Source organism: Momordica charantia (assembly GCF_013281855.1).
Source record: "Momordica charantia cultivar OHB3-1 chromosome 4 unlocalized genomic scaffold, Mcharantia_2.0 BLBB01000004.1, whole genome shotgun sequence".
In the NCBI taxonomy this organism is placed as follows: Eukaryota; Viridiplantae; Streptophyta; class Magnoliopsida; order Cucurbitales; family Cucurbitaceae; genus Momordica; species Momordica charantia.
In genome coordinates, this window is record NW_028275162.1 from 18,083,894 (window position 1) to 18,106,786 (window position 22,893).

General features: G+C 31.4%; 1 protein-coding gene and 1 non-coding gene across 3 annotated transcripts; one reads left to right on the forward strand and one right to left on the reverse strand.

Annotated features, from left to right (window-relative positions):
• Positions 1-3,136: 3,136 nt before the first annotated feature.
• Positions 3,137-13,551, forward strand: MAP1C (methionine aminopeptidase 1B). 2 transcript variants are annotated; one of them, XM_088123044.1, is made up of 10 exons: positions 3,137-3,322; positions 3,534-3,615; positions 4,698-4,935; positions 5,626-5,787; positions 5,868-5,909; positions 7,747-7,818; positions 8,028-8,107; positions 10,246-10,343; positions 10,439-10,486; positions 13,346-13,551. In XM_088123044.1, the coding sequence occupies exons 1-10, from the start codon at positions 3,184-3,186 to the stop codon at positions 13,540-13,542; spliced, it is 1,158 nt and encodes a 385-aa protein (XP_087979170.1). In that variant the 5' UTR covers positions 3,137-3,183; the 3' UTR covers positions 13,543-13,551. The 2 variants fall into 2 exon arrangements, with proteins under 2 accessions (XP_087979170.1, XP_022155198.1); XM_022299506.2 differs by lacking the exon at positions 13,346-13,551 and adding an exon at positions 12,306-12,644 and having other exon boundaries at positions 3,141-3,322.
• Positions 13,552-21,689: 8,138 nt separating this feature from the next.
• TRNAL-AAG (transfer RNA leucine (anticodon AAG)) lies at positions 21,690-21,770 on the reverse strand. Its single transcript has one exon. It is a non-coding gene; the product is annotated as a tRNA-Leu (tRNA).
• Between the last annotated feature and the right edge of the window lie 1,123 nt (positions 21,771-22,893).

Genomic DNA, 22,893 nt, shown 5'->3' on the forward strand with positions numbered 1-22,893 from the left:
AAAGATGATACCTCATTGAGGACATTGAAGACATTCACAATTTTTTCATTTTCATTTCTTTCTTCACAACTTTTTTTGTCATTTTTTTCACTTCTTTTTTCGTTTCCTCCAAGTGACTTACAATGATTGCTTTATGATTCTTGCTAAAGTATAACCAACAAGAATGATAAGGATAGGTCTTACAAAATTATTATTGAAAATCTCAAAACATGTAATTTCGATTTTATCAAATGGATTTTTAAATAAAACATTTTTTTGTTTTTCTAACAAATGATATGATATGTAGTGATGTATGAATGAACGTATGACTTTTACTTTTTCTTTTAAGAACAATAGCTCAATTTCCACATACTCACATTCTTTTTGACAAGTACTTAGCTAAATCATGAGTGACGAAAGCTTCATTGCCGTTTTAACATTAACTAACTATGAGTCATTTGCTATATTTCAAACTTAGCAATCTAAAAGATGGCTTCAAGGGGAAAAAAAGACTTTATTGATAATGTAGAGCAATAGGTCAATATTGATTTTCATAATCTTGTACATTCATGATTCTAGTGCTTCATGTGTTGACCATCTTCCTTTGAAAACCTTAGCCATCCTGCGTTCATTAGAACTTGCACTTTATGCTTAAGTGATGTACAATTCTCAGTTGAATAGCCTATAGCTCCTGCGTGGTAATCACAGTGGACTTGTGGGTCGTACCACTTTCGATAAGGCGGTTGCAATTATTCTACAGGTATCGGAGCTAATAAATGACTTTGAAACAATTGGGATAGCAACTCGGTATAGGATATTGAGATTGGATGAAAGCTCTCTCGCTTTAGTTGTCTCCGACTATATTATTGTCTGGTAATATCGGCGATCTTATTTCTGGGTAATACTACAGAGCCAACAAGTTTATAGGTACCATTGAAGGATTGTATTTCGTAGATCCTTGTTGGTGCCTCTACTTGCGTTTCGAGATTACTGCATGGACTTTATTTTTCCTTTTAATAGAACTTCTATTATTTTCAAGATGTGGCTCTTTATCAATTAAAGACACTGGCAGTTGTTTGGTTGCTTCTCTCCATCTCCCTACACTTTCTTTTCCTGCAGTTTCTTTTTCTATTCCCTACTGAGCATGGGTTATACCTATGTCATGCTTGTATTGATTTAGAAAGGAAATTTCCTAGATCTCTTCAGCATTTCCATTGGTAACATTTTCTTTTTCTTTACCTTTTAAATTATCTGAGTAATTGGCCTTTGATGTTAGTCCATTTTGGAATGTAAATTCAACCTGAGATATTGTAGGAACTTGTTGGCTTTTCTTGAAAAGCTAAGCTTCATGTGACGAACTGTGCTAGGGGAAGCCCTCTGTTGATTGACAAAGAGGTGGGTCCACCTTAGGTGATGAATTATTATGAGGTTCGACTGAATTGTTAGGTTGAAAAATGTCCCCAATTGTAACAATATTCTTTAAGACATTGAAAATTTTTGTGACTTGCCCTGAATCTTATCTATGTCTTGTCTCATCTTCTTTAGCTCTACATTCTGCACCTCCATGACCTGTTCTTGAATCTCGCCTCTTATTTTCTTTAGCTCAATATTCAATTTTTCCATGACCCGTTCATGGATTTCAATTCTAATTTTCTTTAGCTCAACGTTAAATTCTTCCATGTTATACTGCTTTATGTATCTTGTATATAAAGAATAGTAAAAATGTGGCTCTTGAGCTATTTTTTTTAAGAGTTCATGTTAATTATGACGTAATGGAGAATCCATAAATTTTGATTTTTTAAGATAGAAATTGATATGCATGAGATAACGTTATGCAAATTTTGGATCACAAATTAAAGGAAATTTTAAATGATTATGAACATGTGCAATGATGCATGCATAAGATGATATTTTTTTAATTCATCAGTATAAGATGAAAATTTACAAAACTCTTAAAATTCTATTATTAGTTATTATTAATGAAATAATTAAGCTCTTCCTAGGTTAAAAAACTTTTTACATATTCTAATTTTTTAGATTACCTGTTATCCTAAAAAATAAATTTTTTAGATTTCATGCAATTGTTATATATGGTTGACCCTTATTATTTAAAATTTATTAATTAATTTACTAGTTACCATTACTTTTCTATGGCATGTTTTATAAATTTATAAATTTAAAAAAGATTGTAATAGTCTAAATTTCTTATAAAATTGGGAGCTATAAGACGTCTGAGTTACCAAATTAAAAATAAAATATATATGCACAAAAATTTTAACTAAAATAACATAAGAATGCTAATTATAATAAATATTAACAAATATAAAATAATAAAATAATAATATAGCAATTATAAAATAACAGAAACACAACAATGGTAACAACAAAAAAAAAAGTTAAGAACTAAATCAATACACATATCTTTGGAGATAGATTGGTCTTATTAGACAAACATTGGTAAGTAACTTCATAAAAGTAAAATTATAATCATATAAACTTACAAATCAAGATACAACGTTTCAATATATAAATTTTCGTTACAATTTGAACGTATCATATATGTCTTGAATTACTTTCAAGATTAGAAAGATTTTGAAAGCAAAGAAAATGAGGGATAACAAAAAAGAATGAGAAAATGTAGCTTGAGTATTGGTGGAAAATGGTGGAGGAAAATGCCTATTTATATAAGTATAAGATGAAAATGTCACAAATCTTTTAGAATTCTACAAATTCTATTATTTATTTATTATTAGTGCAAATAATTAAGCCTTCATAAATTAAATAACACACTTTTTCATATTCCAACATTTGAAATTCCATTTAATTGTTACGGTTGATAATTAAGTAAAAAATATTTATTATTGATAATTAATTAATTAATTAATTTACAATTAATTTTCTATGGCATATTTTGTAAATTTATAAATGAAATGAAGGATATAATAGTCCAAAAATATTTTTCCGAGATTCTCACTTTTTCATATAGTATAAATATAAATATAGATTTGATTACAATTCCTTATAAGTAAACTACGCCTAAATAGATTGGACTTGGACCCTAAATGGGCCTCATGGGCCGTACCTGATAAGCAGCTAGTATAGGGCCTGCGTGTGCCGGCCCTTGTAACTCAACTCAGTACCTCCCCTTCACAACGTTATCCTCAATTCCTCGTGCCACCTGCTTCTCCTTGCTTCTTGCACAGAATGGCATTTGGCGCTTCGCTCGTTCGAGTTTCGTCACCGAAGCTCTCTTTAGTCTCACATGCCGAAGCTCTCTCACCCTCCTCGAAGTCGGCGTCCTTTATGGGCGCGCCGCTTAATTTTCTTCCCTCTTCTCGCTCCGGTATGTTACTCCTTCTATGAATGATGTCGTAGCTAGTTTGCTTCCATGGAATATTTGGAAGCTTTATGATTTCTGATTGCGTTACTTATCATTTATTTCGGTATCTAGTTGAGTGCATTCGGACGAATTAGGTTCAGTTTATATATTAGCGGGTGGGTCTAACTTTGTTTTGCCTCACGCTCGTGCATCTTGTTTTTTCTGTTCTATGCAGGGAAGCAAGGGCATTTTCATGAGAATCTTGTGGTTCTGTCCAAGAGAATATCGGGTCTGGAGGAGGCCATGAGAATTAGGAGGTACACCAGAATCATGGGCTTTAAAGCTCTTTGAGCACGTATGGGACTGTTTAATAATTTTCCGATTATTTGCTCTTTTCTCACTGATACCAGTCGATTGAAGTGCTTAAATATTTAAATTATTATTGACGGTTTAGGCTGCTTTTGATGTTGCTTTATGGTAATACTCTTAGATAAATCATATATTTTGTTATTTCTGTTCCAGTGAAGTTAATTAGTGATTGAAAATTGTTATGTAGTCTCTCAGTCCTATTAGCCTATTTTTGAATCTATAATTTGCCTATCATTGCCAACCTGGGATATCAATGGTTAAGGCATCTTTACTGAGGTTGTACTTGTAGGTTCAAATCACCACTCTGCAATGTGGTATGATATTGTTAAAAATAATTTTCTTATTACTGATAAAGGAAAATTGGTGATATATAGTGGTACAGGGAAGAACTTACTCAATCCTACTAGCCAAAATAATGCTTACTCACCAAACTAAGAGATCGATACTATCTATCACGGTTGCTTTGTCTTCTTAGGGATAACGCAAACAAAATTTTCTTGGAACACTTCCATGAAATATGGCTTGATAATGTTCTAACACTTTTTAAGAATTACATGGGCGAGGAGCTTTGTTACCTTCTAAACTTTTAATTGCATTCCAAATCTCCAAGCTGTCTGACTCTTAAAATGCAACGACCATCCTCCGTTCAATTATAGAGAGCTTGGAAAAAGTGCGTTGCTTCTCTCTCAATCTAGCTTTTAGTAAGAAAACTCACGCTCCAATTGTTGACAACTAAAAAATCGTGGCTTCTTTTCTCCTATTGTTAGCAATTTTGTGAAAGAAACCAGAGTTATTGTCACTCTTGAGCCAATGAGTTTTACATTTTTGAGGTCATCACCTATCTTCCCAGACATCACTACGCTTCAATTATTGGTGCAATGCAATATATGGCCACCCAAGTTATTTCATTGAGAATAAAGATAGATTAGTGATGAAGATGTCATTTCTTGAAACTCTCATTGCTTTTGTTGTAATGTTATATTATTTGATTGTAGCTACCTATATAGTTCTTTTTCTTTGGATCATGTAGAGAGCGAGAGCTTGCAATTGTGAGAAAAGTTAGAAAGAGACAACCATTGAGGCGTGGAAAGGTATCGCCACGTCTTCCTGTGCCTGATCACATACAAAAACCTCCTTACATTGGTTCTTCTATACTGCCAGAAATTTCAACCGAGTATCAAATGCATGATTCTGAAGGAATTGCTCAAATGAGGGCTGCATGTCAGCTTGCTGCTCGTGTTCTAGACCATGCAGGAACACTAGTTAGAGTAAGTTTTTGGCTTGTACATTCAATATCAGTTTTGTAAGTTATTGGCTGGTACATAGGACATCAGTTCTTTTATTATATAGTCTAATATATTGGTCTAGGAAGCACCGACATGCTAATTTGGAGCAAGTGTTGGTGTCGGACACGTATCCAAAAATGGCCAATTTTTTTCCTTTTTAATTTCCGACACGTGGGCGACATGTTTCTGACACACGGGCGTCACGTTTTCAGCCCAGCCATTGTTTCTTTTTATTTTTTAAAAAATCTTTTGGGCTTTTAGGCCCACAACCCATCATAATTATTTACTATATTCTAAACAAATATTTTTGACAACCCCAACCCATTTTATTATTTAATCTTTTTGTATTTTTGTTGATATTTAAGGGTAAAAATTTATTTTAAAAGTATTAAATATTGATAATATGTTAAAATATGCACATATATATATTTTTGAAAAAATTAACGTTGATCTTCAACTTGTCGTGTCCTACTTTTTTGGAAATTGACATGTCGCCGTGTCCATGGCGTGTCCGTGTCCGTGTCCGTGCTTCTTAGATACTGGTATTCAAACCTTGGTGGTTGTTTGTCTGTGTTTATTGGTGATTTAATTTTGGTTAGTATATCATATATGGATAATTTTATGTGTTAAATGACAATTTGAGTATCTCTTGACATGTATTATTTTTATCAGCCCTCAGTAACAACAAATGAAATTGACAAAGCAGTGCATCAGATGATTATTGATGCTGGTGCTTATCCTTCACCTCTTGGCTACGGGGGATTTCCCAAGAGTGTTTGCACATCAGTTAATGAGTGCATGTGTCATGGAATACCAGACTCTCGTCAATTACAGGTTCAATTTTTTAAAAATTTTTATCTCAAATATTTGCATAAAACTCATGCCTATTACAATAATATTTCTCTTTTGTGCAGAGTGGTGATATAATAAACATTGACGTGACAGTCTACCTAAATGTATGTTCTTCATTGTTTCTCATTCTGGATTTTAGTCCATATCCGTACATGTTTTCTGCTCATTGTTACGTACATAGATCATTGTTATATTAACCTGTGGAATCTACTTAAATGTTTGACTTAGTTTACAGTTTACTATGCATATGCGTTGCAAACCTGGCTATATTCTGGAAGCTCTCTTCATTTCCAAATACATATATGGGCCACGTTAGAGGAGAGAAAAAAATGTAATGATTAAGTTGTCTCCTTTGGAAAAGAAATCACGTATCTACTATTTAGTTTCCATGATACCAAAACCAAATGAAAACATGAACCTTAGTGAGCGTTATTTTAAACCAAATCAAGCAAAAAGATTCAAATTTTGGATTAAGGTATTTTCACATGGTGTTAAGGAGATTTGTGGAAAAATGTTTCATTACCCTTGAAGGAATGATAGAAACTTGAAGAATGGACATCAAAGAAGTAAACTGTTAAAGATTTGAAGCCCAAGAAATTGTTCTAAATGAAGATTCCAAATTGTCTTGATAAGAGGGACAAAAGGAAGGAGATAGTGTGCAATGATTGAGTGAAACAGATCAAAGGAAATAATGTCTTAAAAAGAAAATACTATCTTCTCTTGAGAGAAGTTTTTTATAACTCACTTGGATGAGTTTTATCTCCCTTTTATAATATCATATCATCAATGAAATTGAATATATACAAGGGAATACAAAAACAAAAGCCCAGAAGGAGGAGCCCTAGCTGAAGTAAGGCTTCCAATTCAAAAGAATAGAACCTAATTGATAATTACAGAACAACTTTTTAACAGAACCCCATAAAGAGACATTAAATCTAATGAGATCCCAAACAGACTCCCTCTCTCTCTCCACCCCTAAAGATTCTGTTGTTTCTCTCCAACCAAATCCTCCACAAAATCACAAAAAAAAAAAAATCTGCCATAGAAACCTCCCTTTCTCACAGAAAGGAGGAAACCAAAGCACTTCCTCCACCATAGCCCCCCAATCTCTATGTCTTCACTAATCTTTTCGTCCTTGAAATTAAATGTATTCATATATTCATCAAATGTTTGGGTGCCAGTTGCAGAGAAATATTTGCAATGGCTATATGTGTAACTATGGTACTCACTGGGAGAAGATCATACTAGAAGGGGTTACTAAGAAGAATGTTGAAGGGAAGATGTGGAACCATGAATTTAATATAGCTTCTTTAGTATCTTTTTTAATGAAAGAGTTAGTATTCAACTTGAAATGGCTTCTTTTACTTTGATGAAATCGTTTCTTTTATCTAAAAGAATATAAATACATACATACTTATAACTTATTAGATTCCACATGTAATGTAAAAGAAGATGTTTTGTAATTATCAGTTAGGTTCTATTCTCCCTATTCTTTTGGATTGGAAGCTCTTCTCCTCATGGGCTTTTGTTAGTGTATGCCCATGTTTTTGTTTTCTATTTTCATTTCTCTCAATGAAAAGTGCAGTTTCATATAAAGAAAAAACTTCTAACTTATATATAAATAATGGATATAAAGAAAAAACTTCTAACTTATATATAAATAATGGATAGATGACGAAATTTGCCTAAAGCCCTTAGTGATAGTGCTCTGATTTGTTGGACTTTAAATGATGTACGGTACAAGTTAGGGTTAAATCTCCCAATTGTCAAGTAATGAGTTTTCACATTCTCAAAGAACTTCCTAAAGATAAAAATTTGTATGCACAATTCCATGCGAGAGCTGTCCTCAATAATTCCATGAATTTTTGTAAGTTGACCTGCAGCACCTACGTGTTAGTTTCCTTCTGAGATGGTTAGATTTGTTTTTACCTCCAATGTTAGGGATATCATGGAGACACATCGAAGACATATTTTTGTGGGGATGTAAGTGACGGAATGAGACGTCTGGTGAAGGTACTTTTTGTTACTTTCAGAACAAGTAATTTTATAATGACTGGCTTAATACTGAAGGATGTTCGAAGTTCATACGCAATCACCTAATGCTTCTCTTTGAATAAATTGTTTATATCTCGTGTACTAATTTCAATTCTATACTAATCCTGGTATTTTATTTTGCAGTATTTCTTTGCTTCTTTATTATTTATATTCTTTTTGTCTTTCAGGTTACAGAGGAATGTCTGGAGAAAGGTATTGCTGTATGCAAGGATGGTGCTAGTTTTAAGAAAATTGGAAAGAGAATCAGGTATTTAATGTAATCTCATATTGTTTTATGTGTGTAACTGCTTTTTGTCCAATGATGGTATGCCAATTCTTAATATCTCTCTCTCTCTCTTTTTGTTCTTTCTCTTACAAAATGAAATCAGAGATCGAGTCATTCATTGAAAACCAGCAATGTATTCGAAATACTTGTATCAATAGTTAAGAAACAGAGAATAAAGGAAGATTCCTCCCCCCACTAATCATCTCATCTCTTCCTTAGTAATGTCGTCTTGTTGATAAAATGCCCATAATTCAAACATCACCACCCAGAAGACAGCAATAAGAATGTTAATTTACTCAATTCTGTTGAAGATGACCTTATCGACCCAGAAGATAAAAACTGAAACCAAAGGTGAAGGAAACCAAACAAAACACCTCAAGAAGAAAGAACTGTAAATGCTAGTCACCAATTTATTGGATCAACGACCATTGTCTGGAAACTCTTAGTATCCGTCCAGATTTATTGCAGCTATACTAATTTTCACAAAGACCAAAGAAGCCTTTTTGACCGGTAAATGGAAGAATGGGACAACCTTTCTTTGATGCTGGAAAATATTAGGCCTGCTGAAAGAATTGATGTCGTATTGGAAGCAGGAAAGTTCTAGAATTTTTCACGGTGAAGTCTGTTTTTTTCTCTCTCCAAAGAGGAGAATTGTGGACTTGGTATGGTACTATGCAACTTGATTCGGGCAGGAGGCTGTCCGAGAAAGGTTTCTTATGGACTTCTGCTCTTGGCAGCATAAACCCCTTTCCAAAAAGAGGAATTCCTACATTCAGTTGTCTCCTCACATTTATGTTATGTGTGAAAGGAATGAAGAAACCACCTCCCATCTTTTTGTTCATTGCAGTTTCATTTCTTGGAATGTTGTGAAAGGTTTCTTATGGACTTCTGCTCTTGCCGCTTTTTGAGTGGAAGTTTGATACATCTCTTTTCTTTAAAAAGAAAATTTCAATTTTCCAAATCTGAATGAATTTGAATCATATTCGATGCTAGTTTTCAATAAAGGGGGACTAAAATTTGTAATTTCACAAGATTTAAGGCAAATCTTCCGTGCAAAGATGCACATGAAGAATGAGAAGAAAATTCTATAAGATGGACATGTGCCAACCTATTTGATCCTGTGTGATGTAGGGCTACTACTTGGTTGTCATGCTGCACGTTATACCTTCTCATGAAAGTTTTTCATGCTAAGTTATAGGTTCGTTTAGTCAATGTTAAAGGGTTTCAATCTTGCAGTCGTCCTGAAATTTGCATCTGTGCAGAATATGAAAATATCCTTTTATAGGGAAATTTTAGTAAAATGATGAAATATACAAAGGAAAATTCCAAGCCAATGGAATGAAAGCACCTTCCAATTTTGACATGTCATAGGGAGAGATAATTACAAAAGTAATTGAGTGGGCACTTAAAGACCACGGAAATAATAATGTCCCAAAAGTCACTTTTGAAAAAGTAATGTCCTAAAAATCTTTAAAAAATCTGAAAAACTCTACTTCCTCTGGAACCATAGCTCTTAATAGATAGGTCTCACCACATTAAGCCACAAATTTCTTCCTTGTCCCTAAACGGTGGCATATAAGCATGAGCAAAGGGGCATCCTTGAGGCTTCTAGGAAAAGCCAGGTGTGTATGGAATACACTCAAAATCCTCTGCCACACCTTGAGAGCTAAGAGCCACCATGAAAAATATTGACAACCCATTAATCACTATTCTTGGTGAAAATTTCTGTTCTGGAAGTGGATCTAGCACTTACTCTATCCTGGATGGCTTACTAATATATTCCTATCTCGCACATGTTTATCTGTTTTAGCAAGTGTATTCTTTCAATTGATCAGGAGGCCATAGTTGCTTTACACAATTCACTTAACTGTTAACTTATGAAGCAATAGAATCTTAATAATTCTAATTCAGAGTGGTTATCATCCATATAATTTTGTATTGTGCTACTGTTGGGCTGTTTTTTTTATGCTCTTTGTATATTCTTTCAATTCTCCCCATGGAAGTGCTGTTTCTCAAAAGTTATGTGCGCGTGTGCCTAATTAGTTAATTTTATCCTCTGCAACGGTGATGGATTGATATATTTTACATTGTTCCTAACGATCTCCTACGCACAATACCAGTGAGCATGCTGAAAAATATGGCTATGGGGTGGTCGAGCGATTTGTTGGGCATGGTGTGGGAACCGTATTTCATTCTGAGCCACTTATATATCACCACCGTAAGTGGTCCACTATCTCTCTCTCTCTGGTACTTTTACTGTTATCTTACTAAATCGTAGTCTCTTTTTTGTAACTCGTTAATTGGTATGGCCAGGCAATGAAGAACCTGGTCATATGGTCGAAGGTCAAACTTTTACAATTGGTGAGTGGTCGACCTTATTCTCTAAAATTAATATTGCCTCTGTGTACTTGCATTCTTAGAAGCTGCTGCAATCTTTTATCTTTAGCATCTAAGTGAAAGTTTCTTTTGTCCGTCAGATGGATTTTGTTATTCATAGGCATTATATTGAAGTATTAAGAATAAAAATAAATAGAGGAAAATTATTTTTCCATTTGAATGAAAATTAACGAAATGAATGCATGTGAAGTATGGTTCCACAACCACCAGTATTTTGCGTGCAAGTAAATTTTGTAAATTTTTTTTCCAAGTGATGTGGCATATTATTGGTTCAAGGTAGAAGAAAAGTATCCAATAAAACTGAAATATGGATTTTATAAACATCATTTGCTCGAAGGAAACTTATTTTTCCTTTCTTTTTTGTCTGATAAGAAACAATTCATCATCATTAAAGGGTCAAATGTAGAAGCAAGGGTAGACAAGTCACTCTTTCCTAAAAATTCCCAAGGAATTATAGAAAGGCCCTCCCATTGGTTTGGATATTTAAAGAATTATGATTACAAAAAGAGTTAGACAAAGAAACCATACATATTAAAACCTATAAAATTTTCCTATGCACTTTTGTCATCTACAAATTCATTCATCCTGCAAAATATAATGATTTTTGTCGAGCTGAAATCCCCAAAATGTAGCACCGGTTAAGTCTGCCAAACCTTTGGTTTTCCATACGGCATGCAGATCACGTCCCAAAAAATATTGAAATGATAGAATCATGAAGATGAGAGGCAGGCCCATTGTAGATTGAAGTTGCCAGCAGTTCCAAACAATGAGGAGCATAAGTTTGTGAGGAGAATTAGTTTGGATTCATAGAAAATTTTGATTCTTCAATAATTCGGAGTCCAGAAACAAAACTGTACATGTTTAGAGATCGAATGTCTAAATAAAACGTGTGAAACATTTAGCCCATGCTAGAGCACCCCTCTCAATTGGATTACTCCATAGTCTCAGGTTTCGAGCTTGCTCATCACTCTTAACCACTTTTATAGTGCTTCGATGGCCGTCAGCCGTCAGCCGCCAACCAAAAAGTAATTATTTATAATTTAGGAAAGATAATGTGGAAGGCTATTCCAGCTCTCCAAGGATCCTTTTAGAAATCAATTCTACAGTCTAAACAAGTTTCAGCACTTAGCAATACAAAACGATGGGACATCCGGAGCTGCTAAATCTGCAAGAACAAGTAGACACCCTGTAGGAATCAGTTCCATGCTCTCAATAATGAAGGGCGACAAACTAGTGTGCTCCTTTGACAATCTCCAAAGCCAAGTAGAAATCAGAACTAGATTTTCTTCGCCACCTTGTGGATACGAAGCCCTCTACATTCCTTTTGGAGAGAGACCTCCCCCAATTGTTTACCCTCCAAATGAAACTTTAACTTTAGTTATTCCTTATGCTTACTTTTAAGTAATAATACACATAAGACAAGGAACTCGGTACTCAAAAATAAAATTATTAGTTGTACTCCTTGGTATTGTCTCTGTTACAGTTTTCCTATCTTGACATTCCATGCCTTTTAAAGCTTGTGACATGGTCATTTGTGAGATGGCACGACTATACGAACGGGGTTGTTGTGAGTCCGTGTGTGTGTATGATCTAATGCAAGATTCGGTGGTTATTAGTACTATTCAGTACGGAAGATTACCCATTAGTAAAACTTGTAAATGGAGGGAAAGTCAGGCTTGGAAGTGTGTGGAATTTTGGCCGTTCTCTCCCTTATAGGCTTCTAGTTGAACATACCTCCAAACTGGCTTCATTTATATTCATAGTTCTAACTTCTTGACTGCAGAACCAATTCTTACCATGGGAGGCATCGAGTGCATAACATGGCCAGACAACTGGACTACTCTAACAGCTGATGGTAGTCCAGCCGCTCAGTTTGAGCACACTATTTTGATAACTAGAACGGGAGCTGAAATCTTGACCACCCCTTAGACATTAATTACATGTATATACGCAAGGAACTGTATGTAGCTCAGTTTACCAATTTCATTCACCAGTGATGTGTTGTCTAGCATATACTCGTATTGGAATTTTTCAAAATGATGGTACACATCCATTAGACCACTATTTCCAACTGACTCAATCAGCTGAGTTTCAATATAGAATTCAAACCTGTCTAGAATTATTCTTTGAACATGTCTCATCGTGCCCCTTTTATCTTGGGTGACACGTACGCTGCTATATCAACAACATAATGGAGGGCATTGATTCCAAATTTAGTTGAAGCCAAAAATAACACTATTGCTGTATAGGATGAAATCATAATGAAATATATGACATTTATCAAATTTTTAGAAAAGGGTTATAAGAAATGGATTGATAATCCTTTTTTGACTTTCGTGGATGAAATTTGTGGAGTTAAAAGTTAGTTTTCATAGCTTTTGGACATGGAACTTGGGTGAGCTTTAATCTGATTGATGTTGTTGAATGAATAACATATGAATTGTGTATAGTGGTAAAATGCCAGTTGAATCTACAGCTAGTAACAATTGATTGAGCATCCATGAGTAAAATACTCATCCTAATTTTTTGCACAAGTTACACAATTCACAAATCTCTTTATGGTTTGAAGCAAGTGTTGTAGGCATGGTTTGAACGTTTGGCTATTCATTTACTAACGCTTTGTTTTGTTGCCTCACTTGCCATCTTTTTTTAATTTGTCCGTTCGTTATTAATTATTGTATGTTGATGATATTATCATCCCCAACACAAATCTCTCTTATATTGTTGAACTTAATATTGAATTAAGTGCTGAGTTTTAGATCACGGAAGTATTTTCTCGGGCTTGAGATGAGTAAATACTAAGGTGGCTTTTTTGTTACTCAGGCCAAGTACTTGATTGTGATCTTCTTGTTAAATCTAGTATGCTTCATGCAAAATCTTGCTCTACGATGCCGTATACTTGTGATTTTCATGCTGCTTCTCCTTTGTCTCCTGACCCTCTTTTGTGTAGGCAAATTGTGTATTCTATACTGTATTTGACTTTACACATGTTGATATTTATTTTGCTGTTAACAAAGTAAGTTTATCCATTGCCCCTCTATATACCATTTTTTTATCATTGATAAAATTTATTACGTTATACCAAATATAAATGCAGAAAAATATAATACAGACATACCATTTTAGCATCATTGACATATATACCAATGTAAAGAATATAACTACATGTCAATTTTTGTATCATTTTATATAGTATATTGGTGATATACCAATAAATATATATCACTAATATCCTATTTTTATATCATTGATAAAATTTGTCATGTGTACATCAATATAAAGTATGTATGATATACCAATATAAAGTATATAGTCAACTTATCATTTTTTATCCTTAGCAAAATATATCACATGCCAGTCTGAGTATAAATACGTGGATACGACATTTATTACTATCTCAAATATTGATGGTTGATTTTCTACCCTTGCAATTTACCACAATTGACATTAGCAATTATTTAGGCTAAATATGATTTTATAAAAAAGAAGGATAAATATGTGCTATTATTGCAAAAGCCCCCATATAGACTCTAGTTTGCCACTATTTTCTTCCTATTGTATTATGTTTTTATGAAAATTCTTTTAAAACACGTGCTACAACTTTTTAAAAGAAAATACTTTTCTTAAAAAAAATATTTTTCTCTGCAAATATGATTAAAATTTCATTAGTGTCTTTATGAGGGACATAAATAAAATAAAAATTTTATTAGAAAAACCCTTATTTTTAAAGACAAAAAACTGAACAATAAAATTATTAAACTTGGCCTAAAACATCTTTAATCTCAAATACTAATAATTTGTCAAAACGAACATAGTTCAACGGTAATTGGCATATATCTCCAACCATGAGGTTGTGAGTTCAAATCCCCTCCCACATGTTGTACTAAAAAAAAATACTAATACTAGTAATTTAGTCTTCATGGATTTCTTTTTAAAAAAATTAATAACCAAAGTTATTGACAGTAAAAATTTCATCTAAAAATAAATTATTCATTAAAATGGTTGGAAACTTGACGGCTTTGTGGAATTCTAAATTCTCCTCCCACTAGCACAGCAAATAATTAATGATAAAAGCGAAGGAAGGAAAGTAAAGAGAAATTGAAAGAATTTAACACTAATTGAAGGCAAATATTATAGGTGCGAACTTATCGGTTAAGCATTTTGTTCCTTTCGAAAATTCAATCTTCTATCTCCTTTCTTAGATTCTTAGAGTTCCAAAATTCAATCTTCCATATCCACATTAATTTTATTAAAAAAACAAAAAACAAAAGAAAAAGTCATATAGGTCACTAACAAATATACCAAAAAAGAGAGAGAGAAACTCTCGCCTTGAAGTACTTAGAATGAAGTATATCATTGATAAATTTAATATAAAAAAATCTTTAACCCGAAAAAGACTTATCAATGATATACCAAATATGAACTTTGTCATTCATATACTTATTGTGACTAATATACTTCATATTAGGTATATTACTTATATTAGTGGTATACTCAGTATTCAATCTATCAATTATATAACTGATGTACTTGATATAATAGTAAAATTTACTTTCTATACATAAAATGAAGCATATCACTGATATAGATTTGATATATCAATAAGAAGCCAACAATGTTACTTAAATTAAAGACTTTGACCCGGAAAAGATTTAACAGTGCATATTAGGTATACCAATCATATATATCATTGATATACTTGAGATATGGTATATCAGTTACATAACTGATATATATACCTAATATCAAGTATATGATCAACGACATATTTCATGTTAGTTATATCAATTTATGAAAATTATGAGGGGCCAAAATAGAAATAACTAACGAAAAATCTAATTTGAAAAATTTTGTTATATCTTAAAAACCGAAAAATTGTTGCTATATTTATAAGTATGAGAGATATTTTTGCTACCAATTGAAAATATGAGAGAACAGTGTTTTGCTGTGGGACTTGAAGAACTGATAGCTTGCACACAGTGAACATGGAGTGGTGATGTAAATGACATATCATTGGAGAAGGAGAGAGTGAAGTCTGAGAAGGCAGTGATGGCTTCCCAAAGTTTCCCTTTGTAATGCAAAAGCAACAAACTTTTGGCAAACTTTTCTTCCCCTTTCTCACATTGAACTCACACATATTCACTTCAAATCACAAACCATCCCCTGCCTCACCTACAGTACATTTTGCCTTTTTTTTTTGGGGGTGGGGGGCAATAATGTCCAATAATTTCACAATGTGGAATAATATTCAAATTATTGCCCCATGATTATTATTATTTTTTTCCCATGTAGAAGACATCTCTATTGATTTAGGCCAAATTTTCAAATTAATGGAAATTCAAAACTTTTTTATTTAATAATTTTGACAAAAACCTTAATATGACTATAAAAAAGAAAATATCACCCTTTTATAAAGAAGAATACTTGCATACACGTAGGTTAGAGGAAGTAAGTGCTAACTTTATGATGTGATGTATTTTTATTAATTCATTTTTATTGCATTTAATAGCTAAGTGTGATATAAATGTCACATAAAAGATAAATAGTTGTGTAGGCAACTATATATATATATTTGTTCTTTAATTTTTATTTTTGTCACAAATTGTTTTGGTTGCTCTCTAAATTAATTTTTAAAAAACTATGAAATTCTAACTAAACTTTTTAAGGATATAAATGGATTTCTTGGATGGATGAATTTTGATAAGTGTCCAACATTTCAAGAGCATTTTAAAAATATAAATGAAGTGAAAACAAATTTTGAGTTTTGACTTCAAAATTTTTAAGAGGGGTTGAAGTTTAATTTGGATGGTGCTATTTTCCTAAAATTTCAAACTTTTTGCTATATTTTAAAATAGATATTTATTTTACGTTATTTATGTAAATATCTCATTTTGATCTCCCAGGTTGATAGAGTAATCCTTGATCCTAATTTTCAGTATGATCAGTACTTGGGCCAACATGAAATTTGTGGTTGGTAGTAAAACACCCATTCTCCCCTTGAGATTTAATTCGATCTTCATAGATTTATCGAGATATTTTCTTACAAAGTTTTTTTATAGCATCTATAACAGCCTCAGGTTAGGTGGACAGCCCGACAAATACACATCGACAAGTCCTTAATACTATGAGTAGTTTAGGGACTTAATAAAGGTTTTTAAAGCATGTCAAGGGAAAAAGATGAGGAAGACTTCTCTATCCTCATCTCTACAAAAATCTTCGTTAGACTAGTTGTGGATCAGGGCGTGGATTTATATGGGAAAAGTCCCGAGAACAAGTTCGCAATAATTTTTTTTCGTTTATAATCTTGAAATATATATGTTAAAGAAATGAATTACAAAAATGATCTCAAATTACACTTAAAAAATTACGAAATTATAGTATTTTGCAACTGATATTCCAACTCAATAGAAAAATTAGCAAGAAAAGGCACAAATTTTCTTTCCCTCCCACCAAACCTACATACCATATTTTTGCCTCTAAACAATCCACACTTTGGACAAACAAACAAGCTGATTAAACAACTTACCAAATAAAGAAAAAGGAAAATGGGTTTGGTTTGGTAGAATTTCTTCAAATTTGTGAAAGAAAAAAGAAAGAATCCTATTTGGAAGTCAACTTGAAAGAAAAGATGGACAAGAAATGTCTGCTTATTTGAACTACAAACGGCATATTGAAGAAAAAGACTGAGCCTGGAATTTACTTTCTTGGTTTCCAACAGCAAACCAGAGGCATCCCTAGGTTTCATGTTATAATCCAGCAAACCTTACTTTACGACTCAGCTTTGATTTGAACAACGTACGATTTTATCAAATTCGCCAGCGTCGAACAACACATTTTTATTAAGGTTTCGTACGATGTAGTGATTCAACAATGTCTGTATCTAATCATTTAGTTTAATTTGGTAGTTCCATGCATCTAAAAGATTTCCTAATAGGAAAAGAAAAAAAAAAAACTTTTATGTCACTTAAATTTCTTTGTTATTAAAAGCATTTTCTGTTTTTGAAAATATAATTAAGCTCATAAACGTTAATGTGTTTCTTTATTTTGTTATTTTTGTAAGAAGAATAATACTTCCTATGTTGAGACAATTATTAAATTTTTGTCAAATAGGAAAGAGAGAAATGCATAATGGAAGATATTTTTTTATGGTTTTTTTTAAATAAAGAGTTGTCAAATTTTTAGCAGTGATCCATAAAAATTTTTCTTTTAAAAATCTAAGATAATATTATAAAACAACAAAAAAAAAGGTAGTTTAAAATTTTGTTTTTCTGAAATTTTGCTCAGAGATAAAATGTGTTCTAATTAAGAAATGTGAAAAATAAGCTAAACAAATAGTGAGAAAACCAACCTAACTTATTTAGAAACGGAAAAAAAAAAGAAATGATTATGAAATGAGGCGGCCTTAACAATTTTGTGTTTGATAAGTATATGCTTTAAACAATTATTTTGAATGGTTTTTCTTCTCTTTCTTAAGAAATTAATATGTTTGAATTTGTATACACATTTTAAGGGTAAAAAAAATCTTACATTTGGTAATGTTCCTATTGTTGGAGGACAAAATACGACGTACCGCGTTTAAGGCATAGGAAAGATTATCTCACGTGATCTTTCCCGTTATCTAGAAATCACTTTAGTGCTCGACCTATATTTAGCTCGACTAAAGTTCCAATAAATAGCTCGATAAAACCGCTATGTTTGAAAAATGAAAAGGTATATGTCGAGTTTAGTTATCCAACTTGTAACCGTACGTGTATAACAGACTCTTGAAACGATCAAATAGAACGGTGTATTTTTCACCTATAAATAGAAACATCATTCTATTCCAAGGTCTGCAAATCTGATTCTTCATTCGAGAGCATATGTCATATTCTTACAAACTCAGTGTTTGTTCTCTTTTTGCAGGTCTTTCCTCACACGTAGCATGTTCTAAAATAGCTCAGCCTAATCAGACTCGTATGTGCCAGATAGATCAAGATTTAGTATAAACACCTTTAACGTGCCAAAGCCCAAGATTTTGAGTGCTTTAGGAAAATTACATTGAATTTTGAAGTTATTAATTAAGTGAATGACCAATTGAAAAAGTAAGGAACATCTTTATTGGTATAGATAGTAGCGATATTCAATCCTTTAAAATTTTTCTTCAACCTCACTATATATAATATTTATAGTACACTATTTTTGTCGTACACTATTTTTGTCGATGTAGGTCAATTCATCCATGTGTTCCTCCACACTTATGTCACACCATTCTTGCTTCTTGTGTCATATTTTTATTATTTAGACAAATAATTCTTGTTTTTAAATTCTGAATTTAAAGAAACATTAATTCTTAAAATTTTGTGCAAATTTTGGAAAAAAAAAGTTGTGGTTTGTAATGTTTTATTTCTTATTTCTCCCTTTTGGCTTCTAGGCGCCTTTTAAAATAAAAAAAAATTAAGAAACGTGTTTCATGATTAATATTTATTTTTTGTTTCTAATATTTTATAAAATTTACTAAAACAAAAAACTAATATTCAGGTAGAATTTTAATTTTTTTATATTTACAATTTGAGAGAATAAAAAGTCAGAAACAATTATCAAACCCATTTTTTTATATCTATTTTTAATTAAAAATGAAACGATTGAAATAAATAAGTTTTTTTCTTTTCCCTTTTTAAAATAACAGAAAACAAAACTACAAACGGAAAATGAAACAAAGCCAGAAACTAGTTAGAACTTTCTACAAACGGTCATTAATTATTATTTCCTTATTTCCAAATTTACCAAAACATAAGTAAAAATATTATTTTATTATTTTTTGAAAATTGTACAATAAATATAAAAAATAAAAATAACATAACAATTTTGAATGTTATATTTTTCAAAAGATTTGTTTTAAAGTAACTTTGATTTTTAATCTAAAATTTGAGAGAACGACTGCCAAATACATTTCTATTTTTTTTCTTAATAAAAAAGAGAAGAAACAAGAAATAATTACAAAATAAAAATTTTCTTCTTTATTCAAAGACATAAAATAAAAAATATATGAAAAAAATAGAAATAAAAACTTCACCTAATGGATTTTATTTTTCTTTTTTGAGTTTGTAGAAGTATGAATTTTTTTTAATCTAAAATTATGGAATTGAACCTTCGACCTCAAGAAAAGTAATTGGAGCCCATTGGTTCTTATTTTTTATTTTTTATTTCTTAAATTAACAAGAGTATTACTTTAACATTAACCTACGAAATATATAATAAATATACATAATAAATTTGAATGTTTTATTTAAAATAAATTTAGAAGTATAATTTTAATTTTAATTTAAAATTTTAGAAAAAATACGACATATATAATAAATAATTATCAGAGACATTTGTTTTTCTTTTTCTTAAATAGAAATTAAAAAATGGGTACATTATAAATAAGACCTAAAATAATCAACTATTATTTTTAACTTTATTCCCTTTTGGTATAATTTAAGAATTAATAGTTAATAAAGTATTATTACATCAAAAAATTATTTTCATTCAATAAAAAAAAATGAAAATAATTAATTTAAGTATAACCAAAGGAATAACCTCCGAAAAACTAGAGTTTAACTCAACTAGTTAAGATAGGTAACTCCAACCAAAAACTATCACCCCCACACCTTGTTGTACTAAAAAAAGAGATCGGGATAAGTCACCTATTACTTTCCATTTTCACATTATAAATTTTTAACCAATAACGTATTGACACACATTTAAATATTTTGATCAACTTGAACCTAACATAATTTGATAGAAGCATTACACGTCTACTCTAAGTCAAATATTGAACTTTAAAAGTGTTTAAACTTTTACATCATGTGTTTGGATTATTCATTAAATTACCATTAATAATGTCAATGAAATGTGGACATAATATTTCTATCAAATAAATTTTGATAGAGTTGAATAATGTGTGATAGATAGCTAAATTGATAAATGGATGGAAATATTGTGTCCGATAAGATTCTAAATTTTAAGAAGTTTCAATTATATCATTGAAATTTAGTTTATATTTATTTTAATCTCTAGGTCATTGATGCTACCAATAGATGCTGACGTAATATGAATTTTGATTGAATAAGTGTGGTGTGACAAATAACTAAATCTGATGGATAGAAATTTCACATTTGAAAGACAAGCTGTTTAAAGTTTATGGAAAAAGTAAAATTTTTAGAAATTAGGTCAAAGTTAAGAAATGCTTATGATTTTTACAAAAGGAAAATTTAAATGTGTAGGATCATAACTCTTAAATATGTATTTATATCTATACTATTTAAAAAAAAGATCTCTCTTGAAAAAATATTTTTAGACCATTATATCTATTTATCGATTTTTAAATGATTAAGTATGCCATTTTTTTTAATAACTTTGATTAATAAAAAAATGAAAGTTATGTAAGGAAGAGCTTGAATAGGAAAGTTATGTTTATTTATTTCTAACAATTTATGATTTTACTTTAATTGGAATTTATAGAATTTAAAAGGTCTTCAATCTCAAAAGTTTTTCGACTTATATCCATCTTCTACATGTATATATATGTGAGTTCCTCCCTACTTACTCTTACAATAATTTAACTCTCTTCCTTAGTTTGCTTCTTTTCATTTCTTGATTTATTCTTCTAATTTTTTTAGATTTAGTAGTTTTATGTAGTACAATGGCCTAGCACATTGACTGTTTCGATTTATAAGAGTTGCAAGATAATGTTGTTTTTAAAATAGAGGTTATTGAATCTTACAATGCATCAATCAAATGTGGAAAATATTTGACAAATTTAGGTATTTAATCATTCCTATAAATGTTTGAGATTATTTTACAATTAGTATTGTTATTATTTTTTATTAAAAATTTTTGAAATTTAATTATTACTAAGTTTTAGACTTATCTATGTAATATAGAATTATTCATCAATTTTCTCTCCTACTAACATTAAACAATAATGCTATTATTTATTTATTTTTTTGAGTTTTATTTAAAGAAAATAGTATATGTTTTGGTAACTGTTAATTAAAAGTAGCTAAAAAAATTAAACAATAATGCTATTATTTATTTATTTTTTTGAGTTTTATTTAAAGAAAATAGTATATGTTTTGGTAACTGTTAATTAAAAGTAGCTAAAAAAATGATATTTTTAATTCTGGATTGCATATCAAAGAAGGAATGTTGAGAGTGGGATTTGAACCCACGCCCTTTCGGACCAGAACCTTAATCTGGCGCCTTAGACCAACTCGGCCATCTCAACGATGTCTGAAACTAAATTTTACGCTATATTATATATATTAACCATATATTTTGATTAATTATATCATTGATCAATATAGTTGTTGATTAACTGCTATTCACTAAGATACACCTATTTTAATTTATATTATATTTGTTATGGTTGGTTAAACTACAATTTTATCTTTAATAGTTTGGACTATGGTTTCAAAAGTTTCAATTTCATCATGGGTCTCTACGAGTTTTATAACTTTCATTTTGGTCGCTATGATTTGGTCAAGTCTCATAAATCATCTCACTACCATTTTTTATATGGAATACAGCACACATTTTCAACTTACATGGTAATGTTTGGGGGCAAAAATATGACCTACGTACTAGGTGGCAAGATATATTGAGGAGCTCGTAAGCTCATCTATGGTTGAGCTCGTAAGCTCATCTATTACTGAGCTTCTAAGTTCAATCAATGGCGCCGCTCATAAGCTCATCTACTGCCAAGCTCCTAAGCTCATCCACGACCGAACTATTAAACTCATCTCGATGTTGGGAGGCAAAGCTCCAGGAGCTATTTGGGTTGAGCTCAATGGTCTATAGGCTAACTATGAGGTCCCAAATCGACCCAACGAACTTCACTCCTTGGAGCGAAACGGTCATTAAGCTCATCGGGGACAAGTTCTTAGGTCATATGTACGACTCCGTTAACAGTAGAGAGTGGTTCAACAACTTGGGAAACAATTCTACAATTGATGGGATGAATAACTATCCCTCAAACCCTTACAAATACACCTTCACTCTATTTAATGAGGTTGCAATTCTGTCCGGGGCTGAACTGTTGAGTTTGAACTTGGATTAACTTGAGCTTCAGAGTGCTCTTCCTTTTTTTGCAAGTCTTCCCTCTCTAGCTCACTCCACAGCTCATCCGAGTGAAGCTCTCGTCGGTTCCCAACACTTTGCAGAAATCAGCATCAACATCAATAAGCTTTATATTTAATAATTTAGGTTCATTGTGAGATTTAAACCAAGCATAGTAACCAAAATCATGTTAGTACATCGGCACGGACCAAATTTATAACTTAACCTATTTCATATTCAATATGTTAATATTTATTGAAGCAACGATGTACTAAAATTATGTTCACAACAAC

Bases quoted from the DNA above. Each gene is read 5' to 3' on its own strand.
- MAP1C (XM_088123044.1), top strand. From the start codon at position 3,184: ATGGCATTTGGCGCTTCGCTCGTTCGAGTTTCGTCACCGAAGCTCTCT. The intron at 5,910-7,746 runs GTATGTTCTTCA...CTCCAATGTTAG, and splicing joins ACGTGACAGTCTACCTAAAT to GGATATCATGGAGACACATC. The intron at 10,487-13,345 runs GTGAGTGGTCGA...TTTGTTACTCAG, and splicing joins AGGTCAAACTTTTACAATTG to GCCAAGTACTTGATTGTGAT.